Genomic DNA, 12,735 nt, shown 5'->3' with positions numbered 1-12,735 from the left:
AGCAACACAGGAGTTCTGAGGGAGATAATGATATCAATACTGAAGAGTAAAGAGACATCTGATGGAGAAAAGCCAGCAGATATCCCTGAACACACTGAGGAAAAATGTCCTGGACAAGAATATTTTTGAACACTGAAGAATTCTTTCATGAGCTGAGAAAAATAGGCCCTGTGCTTGGCTGGGATATTGTTTCATTTAGCTTAAAGAAAAAGTTTTATCAAGTCTGTCTTAAAGCAACAGTCACATGTTCAGAATTAACACTGAAAGAGTTAAGTTAAAATTAAAGAGGATGCCAAAATCATTATAATAACTAAAAATGACATTGCAAAACAAAAGAATCTGAAACTAGAATTACTATTAAATAAAGAAAAAAGAGAATAACCTTCCTCCTCCAGTTTCTTCTTGCACATCTTTGCACATACTTGCTGATAGCGATAGATCTGTAAAAAGCCAGTAATAGCTAATAATATCTGTCGTCAGTCAGGCCAGTGACTTGTTCACTACTAAAGTGAAACATGATACACACAGACAAATATAAAATCAGCACACTGACCAACATACAAGTGTACATTATACAAATCTTAAGTGTCCATACAGCACACGTCTGTCGGCACATCATTCACCTTGAAGTCCTCAGAGAACCTCGGGGCTCCACAGACAGTTACAGACGTAAACACAAAGACAGATGGCTGTGTAGATACTGAGGATAAGATTACTGAACGCTCACAGACAGACAGTCGTCCAACACAGTTCATCTGACCCCAGATACAGGACAACCTCCTCCCTGCTCCTGCAACCAGCCACTTCTATTTCATAGAGCACGCTGACACACAAAGATGTGTCATTTACTGTCTAACTGCTTTTATTGTTTTGTGCAAATCAGAAACTTCAGTTATTACTTTTGTCTTTATGTCATCACTGCTTTTACACCATATTGTTGTTTTGTAATTCAGTGTTTATTGATTGTGTTGGGCAATCATTTATGATTCAACATACAATGAGTAATATTGTTGCCCAGGAACACCCAGTCCCCTCTGTATGCTGCTCTGTGTTACTGACTGTTAAGATACAATACTGATTTAATTAGAGGCTTGTTAATGACAGCAAACATCTGCTGTATTTAACACTTCGGTTCTAGAAGGCCACTTTTAGAAACATCCATGTTGCACAGAGAGAGATTGGTTTTACTGCCAGCAGCGGCTGGTATTGTTTATTCATTCGAGGCAACAATGGTTTAGTACAGAATGAGTAGAAGAAGAGCCGTGGAGTTATTCTGCTGTACCTACACAACAGTACATAACATATACACAACAGGTGGTTAGGTTTTGAGGCTAATGTCTCTGATCACACTGTGCAGCAGCTGGATGCTGAAGTGCTTTGAAAAGCAGTTCTTCTAAAGGCCTTTGGATGCTGGCTACAGTAGAATTATACCTGCTTTTAACGCCTGTGTTGAAGTTGTAGAGATGTTTTGGGCCTGTTTTTCTTTGACTGAAGTACTCAGTGAGTCAGATCACTGAGGGACTCATGTAACTGTCTTTTCAACACTGAATTGACAGACTGAGCAGTTTCATGACCCAAAACTCAACCTCAGTCATTCTAATACAGTGTAAAGGTCTAATACAGCTCAGTGACTTCTACTGAGCCTTTATAATGAAACCCATCAGTAAGTTCATCTATTCATCAGCCTAAAAGGTGAGTTTATCTAAGCTGCCAGAGAGATATCTTATCACAGCTGAGCATCACAAAAACAGTTTTCATAATGCTGGCTGAGAGGAGTCACTCAGGCCAAGTGGCAGCTTTTATTAGTACAGAGAAGAAGAGAAAAGCTAGTAAATCTAAATCTAAAATCCATTCTGGCTGTTTGTTCCACGTTACAGATGTGTGCTGAGTCTAGCAGTAATGCTGCTGGTATAAAACTCGGAGAGGCACACTGGGGAGCTGTGTATGGTGGTTTTTGGCTGGTTTGGCTGCCTTGTGGTTCGACTGCACGATGCACACACACCAATTGAATGCATGCACACATGCACACACAAACGCAATTACAGCTCAACCCAACTACCAGTCTGCCCAGCAGGTGTGAGCCACAGCTGGGCGTGGAGAGACGCCTGCTCCTGTGTCCTTGCTTTCAACTCTGACTCTGTTCAAACTGGATCCCTTAAACATTCAAGTTCATTCTTTAAGAAAGTAGCTTGTTTTAACAATCTCAACTCAAGGTCCACTTGCTAGCTTTCTCCTTTAGCATACTGCCTGACCCATCTTCAGGACAACAGGGATGGGAATCATGAACCGGTTCCAGTGTGGCTCACTTCATGAGGAAAGAGGACAACAGTGCTGGCTATAATGTCTGCAAAAGTGATGGAATCACCAACAATATGCTGACATTCTTCTATGAAACATGGGCTTAAATACAAGGAATGCCTTGTATTTGACACTCTACCGGTGAGTGCCACTGCTTCTCGATCGAGCAGCATGTCCATTACTGATGTGATAGTAACATTAGTGCCATGCAGACGGGCTAAGCACTTTTTCACCCACACAGAAAATTGATCAGGAATCAATAGGGAAATCAATAAAGAATCAGACTGGTGTGCAGAATTGCTAATGGCCTTGGTGTCAATAAAATCTTATCAATTCTCATGCCTACAAAACAACAGATTTTTATCACAGTGGTCAAAGATTCACCAAAATGCTTAACTTTTTAGCCAACACAGAAAGTAATAAAAATGCTAAGGATGAAATCTATGAAATGGTTGCTATGGGAACAACAGCGCATGCAGGAAAATGACATGGTTAGAAGGGACACCGGCTGGCCAAACAACGCAAAATCACATCTTTACAGAGACCCGTCTCTACCACAGCTACTCGGACCGAAGCCGACATAGCACAGGACTACAGCAGAACAAGGTGTTTGTGCCCTGTGCTAGATAAATGACAAATAAATCACCTTGAGGGTTAGGGTTAGGGATCAACAACTGCTACCAACCCTGATCTGCCAGGTGACTGTGGATTACAGGCTGATAGCTGCACCTCAGTGAGCTCCATGGGAAAACTGCTTTCAGACATTTAGTGAGACGGAGAAAAAAAAGTGAGGATACCATGCCAGCTGATTTCCTCTTTAATAAAACCTGCTGCGCCTTCAGGCGCTTCATCAGTCTGAACACTCCAGAGTTTCCCAGACATAAGACTACAAATGAGCAGCTCTGAGTGGAGAGGGGGCAATCCAGGTGCAGCACAACACTATTTACAAGTTATTTCTGCTTGCTAAGGGGCTCAATACAGACCTTTACTGCATTTCCAGTGGGCTTTTAGAAAAGTGCGTGGGCACTGAATAGTTTTTACTGCACGCCTTCCACAGGGCACTCCACAATAATTAACTGACAGATTCAGAGGAGCGAGGGGAGGAAAGTGTAGAGGAGGCGTACCGTTTGGTATCATTAGGAACTCATTATGGCTCCACACTGGGCAACCACACTGAGAAATGAGGAGAGAGAAGAGGAGAGGAGAGGAGAGGAGGAGAGAAGAAGAGAGGAGAGAAGACAAGAAAAGAGCAGCAGAAGGTAGTGGACTGTTAACATTTAATGACTGCTTATGGATGATCGGCACAAACAAACAGCCATTCTGCATCTGTGCATTCAGTGTGTCCAGCCCTGCTGCCGACTAAACCAAAGACTTGTGTTTCTACTGGATATAGATAAATAGAGGCAGGCATTGTGTTGAGGTATCGCACCAAAGCTGGCCCCACTGTCACAAAGCCCTCTCTGTGGTTTCACAGGAACAGCCGTTGGCTTGGGGATGAGCCAGTGGTCCCCCTCCAGCCAGGAGGTCTCGCACCAGAAAGCAGAGTCTTGGACCCGATGTTCTGGGAACACAACAGCCTCGGCCTGTTTGCTATAGCTGAGCAGATACACTGAGCCAAACCTGCCTTTTCATGCTCAGTCTCTGTGGGCATCAGAGTAGAGCAGGGACGGCTCAGTGAGAGGAAAAGGATTTCAAGTTGGCATCTCCACATGAATCTCAGATTAACAGAGCATATTCATGCCTCAGGAGGGCAGAATGGAGATAATTAAAGGCCACAGTGCCACAGCTCAAAGCTTTGAGGGTCACTATGAAATCTCAATGTCACACATCTCTTGTGCTCATTCGGTCTCATATTCATTTTAATCTCTACTCCAGCAAACAACTCTCCACCTCCCTGAGGTCCTCCATCACTCAGAGACAAGTATCATATAAAAACCAGCCCCCCCCCGAGGCACACACGAAGCACAACACGAGCTGAACATCTGAACAACTACTACTGCAGCTGCTCCTCGGAGCTTCTTCTGGGAGCAGAGCCAGCAGCCCTGCAGGTGACGGTTGGAGCTCACTCACAAAATAAACCTGGGCTGGAGTTAGTCAGGAGAGGGCCAAACCACCGAGACACACCCAGAGCAGGTATGGGAACGTGACTCAACATCATCAATGTACGTGACTTTTAATTATAACCCACAACACGCAGCAGATCTGAGGAGTTTACAGCATGTTTGATGTCAGCTTGTATTCTCATTAAGTTCAATGCTCAGGGAAGTGCGGTCTCTCAGCAGCTGTATTTCAAACCACCACCTCGCTACAGGCACAGCAACTGAATCAAATACAACAACTTACTGACAGCAGAGTTCAGCTCCATAACTCAGAGCAACTCCAGTGGAAACACAGTGTGAGGATGATGTTCTTACCTGAGCAGAGGATTCCTTTGTGACGGGCGCAGGAGAAGTCGTCACACTCACAGAAGCTGCCGTAAATCTTGCCAAACTCCGACTCAAAGCACAGACACTGGTTGCAGCTGCACTCTCCTCGCCCGCTGCAGATCTGCTTGCCCTCTGCTTCCCGGCAGGCGCTGTGGTACATGCTGCTGGCCTCGCCCTCCTGGCACTCGCAGCGGGCGCCAAGGTAGCCAGGCTCGCAGTGGCAAGTCCCACAGTTGTAAGTACCTGTAAGGGCATCGGTTACTTTATTATCTACTAATTACAGCGCATGACTTTTATGTCCCTGTATGCCTCTTAATTAAATCTGCAGGATTATTCAGCAACATCTATCATTTCATCCAGAGAGTTCAGTAACTCCTTAATCAAATCTGTCTCCAGTCAGATTTGAGTCTTGTCAGTGTTTTAAACTTGCCCACTTTTTTTTGACCTTCTCATTCCACTTAAGGCACTCACCACGTCTAAAATGTGTAAAGTAATAATGTAATGTATTCCTGCCATAAATGGGATGATAACTGTTATAACGCAACGTACTTCAAATATCTAAATGGCTCAAGTTTAAAAATATGGTGAGAGAATAATTTTGGCCTTTACGGGCGTCATTATCTCAACAACAGCAGCCACAAGAGACAGCCTCTCCATAATCATGCCAAAGAAAGTAGTCAATTAATAGGGTACGAAGAGGAGTTTTAGTTAGTTTCTGAAGTCAAAATAGCAGGTCTGACTCCGCTGATTGAGGTGTTACACTTCCTAGAAACGTTCAAACTACAGGAAGCAGGAGAGAAGCAGTTTTCTGTCCCGTGTGATTAACAAGGCTAGTGGTTTGTGGTTTACTCCAATTCTCACAGGACTTTTAAACAGGAGCTGATTTTGCTGATGTTGATCTTCAGTTTATAAAGTGCACTGTACAGAAGAGAAAGATCTTCAGTGACTGAATTTCTTCCGGCTAAACAAACTAAATAATCCAACTCTCTTTGTTCATGACTGAATAAACAAACTGACCTTAAAGGACAACACAATTTATACTGTTTAACTTTGTTTACATGTGGCGGACCCTGCCACCTTTCTAGCTTCAAACAGTGTTCTGGGACCTTATTTTCCTCTGAGGACAGCTTGTTTATTCAGCTATGGAAAAAATAAATACATTTTGAGTTTGTGTTTCTTCTCCAAAATGACAAAGTGCCCCTTTAATTAACATTAAACAGTGTGCTTAATCTGCTGATTAATTAGTACAGCTGCAACGATTAATCAATTAGTTGTCAACTATCAAATTGATCAACGACTATTTTAAATGTTTAAAAGGAAAAGAAGCTTCTTCAATGCGAATATTTTCTGGTTTCTTTCCTCCTCTATGACAGTAAACTGAATAACTGTGGGCCAAACAAGACATTCAGGGATGTCATCTCAGGCTGATCAAAAAATGTTACCATGTTCTTACATTTTATAGACCAAACAATAATTAATTATAACAATTAATGTCGAAAATATTCAACAGATTAATTGACAATGAAAACAATCAGCCCTATAGTTTCAGCTCCAGAGTCTTTTTGAGTTTGTCAGACAAAAAATGATGAACTGTAAACTACATAAGATTTTGATTTTGATGCAAATGTCACATTTCTAATATTCAGAACACAGATTAATTGTGAAGTTTTGGGGGAAAGGATTTGGGTTACAGTGCTAGTCATCCTATAAGCACTTACTCTTATATCTCCTCTTTTGAATCCATTAATCCGACTCTGTGTATTATTGTTTTAACATTCATCTCCATATAAAGAAATGTGAATGTAAAGCAAAATGAAGTACCTATGGAGCTGCAGATGCTGCTGTTGGTCTGCGCTGTCTGACTGCAGCCGCAGTCACACTGATAATCCACAGCCACCTCCAGGCGGTCTTTGAACCCCACCGGCTTGATGGTGAAGCTCTGGTCAGTGCCGCGGGGAGGGCATCCCCTCGCCTCCACACTCACGTTGAACGACACCTTCAAAGAAGAGGAAAAAACAAAAAGTGGTGCAATTAGAAAAAAATGTCAAATACTGGCACTGATGGAGAAACGATAGAGACTTCCTGTTTGTGGAATGAGAAGGGTTCAGGTCAAGTTCAGATGATTTGAGTGATACAAGCGCAGAGTTTAATACAGCAGCAACATCATACAACCTCTACACCTTCAACATGTTTAACCAGCTACCTTCAGTGACCTGATCCCACCCAACATCTTCTCATTGGAGCAAACACAGCCACCATACTAACACTTGGCAGCTGCCAGCTAGCCTGTGGAGATGAACTCCACACGACCCTGTGTTGTTATGTTTACACCGGTGGACTTATTTCACCCACAGAGGAGTTTACAGTGTGCAGCTGATGTGGCTTCGCCTGCACAGAAAGTGGAACATGACACAAGACCTACACCCATTTGATTGCTCTGAGGAAGGAAGTCTGGACGAGAAGAGAAACCCAACCCTGGCTGGTGTTTCTCTCCAACATGAGCACGCTATTCTGGTATTTTCCTCACATTTACTAAATCACAGATAGGCACTCTCAGCTCTGCCTGTTCAATATACATCTTTATCTAGTCCTTGACTTTAACAGATGACATTATGCTGCTACAAATTTGCATAACCGACTGCTGAAATATTAAATATGAACCAAAAAAAGAAGCACACAGCGGACAGTAACACATGTTCTACTGGTTTGGCTCATTGGATCTGAGCTAAAACAATAAATGTGGTGTTATTGTAGCTCTATTTATACATGCACTCCCAACTTTTAGATAGACAAATACAGGCAGATAGATTATAGAGTATACAAAGCTGTAGAAAGAGTGAGGTAAGGTTACATATTCTCATCTATTTTGGTTCAGAGATCAGAAGTGTGGCAGCGTGGAGGCAATATTCTCTGCTTTGAAGCTCTGACTAGAAGCACTTGACCCTCAGAAGACAAACTTGCACTGAAAGCAAATATCCACTCTTGCTGTGCCTGCTGTTCTTGGCAAGAACATCTGCGTATTTGGATCCGGATCTCCAGTAAAGGGCGACCCATATTTCCTCACTTACTCTGGCAAATGTGTCACAACCTGGGCAAGACCTGTCCCGTACAAACGTGTCAGATAAACACAGCCTTCCTCTGCTCAGATTTGCGGAAACAACCAGCCATCAATTAATTAGTACATCACATAAACTGGATCAAATCACTGCAAGGTTGAAATAATGGAAGCCATGAATAAAGTCCACTGTTCCAGGTTCAAACAGTTTAAACTAACAGCCTGTTCAGACAGATTATGAGACAGACACAGATGTGGAAAAGGACAGGTAAATACACTGTTGGCCTGTCAATCATGTATCCATGTAAAACATCATAATGAAGTCTGGTAACATGATCCTATCACTTTGTTGGCAGTTTGAGGACAAAGTGTCCTGAATACACCAATAGTTTTCTGTGAGGACAAAGGACTGAGCCCCCCTCCCCCCAAAAGTTAAAGAAGATGGGGGTGTTGCATCCCCAATCCTGAAATGCTGCGGTACAATCTGCCCGTTTTGCAGAGGTCAGGATAAGGATAGCCTATCATAGCCTAAATCATTCTTAAAGTTAGATTTTATGATGAAGCACAGTGGGAGATTTCAATGCTCTGAAACTGTGTTACCGCCGACCCTTTTGGGTGATCTGTGTGTGACGGAGTCTAGCGGCTATGTTGTTGGAAGTGCCTGGGAGAGGTACCAGCATGTCGCCGCAGCCACAGAAATTGCATGCCTTTAGGGGTACTTTAGTCAGCTGTACGGTGTTTGGATAAGCTCAGATTACAGTTAATAGTAAGGTTACTGAATGGCTGTGTATCGTGCTCGCTGCCACAGAAGAGAGATGAAAAGCCTGTGGAGCAGGACTGTATGCGCAATTGGAAAAAGCGGTATGATTCCGTGCTCTGCGCTGAGAAGTTGAGAATATTTTAACTTCTAAAAAAATTGAGAAAACACTAGCGTGATGCAAAAGAGGAGCGCACACCAGGCGCACTGCTCCGTATGGAAACACGGTGTTGCTGGAAACGCGTTTCTAGCTGCAACCACAGCCATGTATGTATTCACAAAGTGGATCAGATGATTGATTGCAGGATGCTTTATTTTCAGATAAGGGTCAAAGCTTTAAGATTCTTCACTTAATCACCAATAAGATCACCACAGGCTTGCCTCAGATATACAGATTTACATATTCGTGAACCATTACTCCCAACATAACATAACCCTAACTGTATGCCACTCAGTCAAACTCAAAAACAAAAATGAGCAGCCTTGCAGTGGTGACCCTGAGGCTCTGCAGCAGCTGCTATACCAGCTGTTGACATTAGATTGATTAGCAATGTGGACTGTTTGAAACAATTCTTAGAAACCATCTTGTACAGACAGGCATTCCTCACTGATGTGCATGCAGTGTATACTGTAACTGCTGGTTGTCCGCTGCTGTGTTACTTCTTGGCCTGATACTACTGTTTTTATTGATGTGTGAAAAACTTTGTGACACTAGGGCTGCAGCTAATGAATATTTACATTAAGCTGACGATTATTTCCATGATAAATCAATTAGTCATTTCGTCTACAAAATGTCAAAAAATTGTGAAAAATGCTCATCAAAATTTCCCAGAGACCAAAATGACCCCATCTTCATTTCCTGTTAATCGCTGCAGCTCTATGTGACAGTCACTCCAGAAAGGTGCTACATAAACAAACATATGTTTCTCATAAGTTTCTACTCCCAACACCACACTTCTCTCACTCATGACTCTCTAATTGCTGTCACAGCTTGACATGTCATGTCTTCAGCTGCAGCACCATCACAAACTGTTGACTTCAGTACCCACGTTCTCTTCTTCCAAAGAGACACATTGCTTATTGTTTTAACAACATATTTTACCATGCAATACCAATGAGCTTCCTTAAATCTACTTTAGCTCAGTATCAGGGAGCAGAGGCTTCATGTGGAGCATTTATTCTTGTTTCAGTCCAGCAGACAACACAAGCTGGTTCAGGAAGAGCCTACGCCACATGCTGCCTGGACTCCCCCTTCACCTCAGCGCGGGAAACTTAATAAGTTAACGAGGGACACAATTAAATTTACTGTAAATGTGAGTCGCGAGGAGGCCGATTCACCCAATCATGTGGCTCACTGTGGAGAAACACATGGGTGGAAACCTTGGCAGGAAGTAGTAGTAGGAGAGGACATGGGGGGGATGGGCATGGGCGAGGAGACGATACATAGAGAGGGAACCCATTGAGAAAATGCCTCATCACACACAGCTGGTTGAGTAATGTAATTCAAGGAGAGACAGACGGTGTGCTAGGTTGTACTATGCTACGGTGTAAGAGGTGGGACAACTGAAACACATGTAGACAGAAGAATAACACCAATGGAGGAGTTAACTCTGACAGAAACATGTCAGTGTTTCCGAAGACAAATCTTTTGGATGATGGAACTCAAATGACTGCCTCAAATTCAATTAACTGGGACAAACCCCACAGAGACGGTTACACAAAACAACATAACCACATTCAAATGCTTCTGGTTTGTTTGGCCAAAAATTCTCAAAAAAAAAAAAAAAAAAAAGAATGACCTGCAGTATGTTAGCACAGACTTGTTTCATTCATATGCATGAGTCTATTCAGTGCTCGTACATTTCTGCAGTGTTACAGTGAAAAGGATGCCGGCTGAACTACGGACACTCCAGCTAGCATTCCTCCCCCTGCCAGCTCACTTCTTTCATGGCTTGCAGTTTCACAGGCCTCCTCCTGCCTACTTTTGTGCCAGGTCATTGAGATGCAGCATCAGGCTCGAGCTCGCACACAGACAGTGACTGACACCTGGGCCATATCCTCAGTGAAGACTGGGAAGCTTGGCACCCAGCAGACAGAGCTGCTCTCCTCCATCGCCTTTCACCACTCAGGATAAAAGACATGAGCAAGCCCCATCACCCGAGAGCCCCCTTCTATTCCCTGGGTGTTATTCTGCCTCAATCACCCTCCACTCCTCCACCACCGATTCCCATCCAAAAAAACAGGGAAATAAAGCAGCCGAGGGAGAAGAGCGTGGGGGGAGGTGGGAGAAGAATTCCACCACGCCAAAGCTCACTGTGTGACAGCATGTATGAGGCTGCCCCTTCCTAGCATTTTCAATGGAACCAGGACTCAATACAGATCTTAATTGAGGCCTGTAAAGAATATAAAGTGACCACCAGAGAGAGGTCTGTGCAAAATTCAAACTAATTAAGATGTAGCATCATCCCGTGTCACCTGACCTCTGCTTTTGTTCAGAGACTAAACACACATTTCAGCTGCGGTAAATGTAGCTGAAGCCCACAGCCATGGAAAATACACAGGCCTTCAAACATTCAGTATATCATTCCCATGTACAAGACCAACTCTTACTGCTCCAGTGTGTCATCCATCAGTGCACCATCCAGAACTTCCACTTCAAGGTAAGAAAAGAGCCAATATTTTCCAATCCAACTGTGTGTGCAATCACATCAAACATGAACAATAGTTTTCCACACAACTGGAGCACAATAAGGAGCAAGAAACATAGTTGAAATAATCTTTAAGTACAGAATGGTAAGGCTAAGGCTATAAATGTACTGTAATTACGAGAATTAGGCCTTAAAAAATAATGTGGGTGTTTTCATGTTGAGAAGTCGGGCGAGGGGACGTCAGTTGAGCCAGCTGTTAAAAGGAAGCTTTACCCTTTTTAACAAGATTTCTATCAATACAATGTAGGAAGTGTATGCATATGAACAATGGTAAACTTCCCTCCATGTTGCCTGCACCCAGAGCTCCACGCTCTGAAAGAGAGAAAGAGTAAAAGAGAAAAGATTTTTTCTGGTATCCCTGCCCACTTTATCCAATCAGGACAAGAGGTTAGCTAAAACGACAACAACACTTCCAGCAGCTTTAACCTGTAAACCAGAGAACTGTGGAGTTTTTTGTTTTTTTTAATCTTTCCAGGGGAGTACAGTACATTTTAATATTATTAAATCGATCCTCAGTAAAACCTCCATATTTAAGAGCAGTCTCTATAGTTGTCAGATCTATTTTATAAGAGCTTCAACAACATCAACCGTCCTATTGTGCAAACTGCACACAAGTGTCACTGTACTCAGCAGTAATAGCAGTCACCTTGTGAACTCTCTTGAAAAACTTAATCTAAAAACAACTTCATGTTTAGAGTCCAGACAACAGGGATTTCAATAATGGACTAATGATAATAAACAGATAAAAGCAGACTGTTCCCTCTTTCTTACTGGGGTACAGGATAAGAAGAGGATTTGCTTTGTTTGTTTTTTTAACTGTATGACGAGCTTCTGCTCTCTGATTCAGACTCTTACTGCCTCTCTGCCCAGTGTCTATAGTCATGACAACACAATCACAGTACTGAACCGAGAGACTGAAGCTGGGCCTACAGAGCACACCAGGCAAAGGGCATAATCCTGTGACACCTCAGGACATGCTCTGAAAATAAAACTATACATGAGGGGCTGTGTTAATGTGGGCATTGTGGGTTGCTACAGGTACTGGCAAGAAGATCCAGTCAGTCCAGTTTGAATCAGTTTGACCTGAGAGCTTGAAGGCTCATCAGACAACAAAACACGGCACAGCGGTTAATAATAACACCATGAGACCGTTTCGCAAGTCTGGAAAATAATCACATGAATCATCAACTCTGTTTTGATGATAAAGAGGCTAAAGGTCAGCCAGGTTCAATATTTGTACTGGGTGAACATGTGTTTTTTTTGCGCAGTGCTATTGTTGGTGTGAACGCAGCTTATGGACAGTGGGTCAGACTTTCTCTTTCCCAGAGCTGTATCCGTTGCTGAGTGAATCCAGCTGAGAGGCAAAAGTGCAAATACTCCCTGAGGAACGAAGAGTCTCTGCCAAGAGAGCTGTGTGATGATAATTAGGTCTTTCCTTCTATTTGATATAGTAGATAAGCATCATCAAGCAGCCAGGATACAACTGACAAA

General features: G+C 42.9%; 1 protein-coding gene across 1 annotated transcript in view; it reads right to left on the bottom strand.

The window, feature by feature from the left end:
- itgb5 (integrin, beta 5) overlaps window positions 1–12,735 on the bottom strand; it is a 59,739-nt gene that overhangs the window by 32,540 nt on the left and 14,464 nt on the right. Inside the window, exons 10-11 of the mRNA XM_073473480.1 lie at window positions 6,546–6,720; window positions 4,713–4,967 (exon numbers count right to left, since the gene is read on the bottom strand). Coding sequence (XP_073329581.1) covers window positions 4,713–4,967; window positions 6,546–6,720 — 430 coding nt within the window. The remainder of the gene's footprint in view (window positions 1–4,712; window positions 4,968–6,545; window positions 6,721–12,735) is intronic.

Source organism: Pagrus major, chromosome 9, assembly GCF_040436345.1.
Source record: "Pagrus major chromosome 9, Pma_NU_1.0".
NCBI classification, from domain to species: domain Eukaryota; kingdom Metazoa; phylum Chordata; class Actinopteri; order Spariformes; family Sparidae; genus Pagrus; species Pagrus major.
The sequence above is the reverse complement of the archived record's forward strand: the minus strand, read 5'-3'. Positions and strand labels throughout refer to the sequence as shown.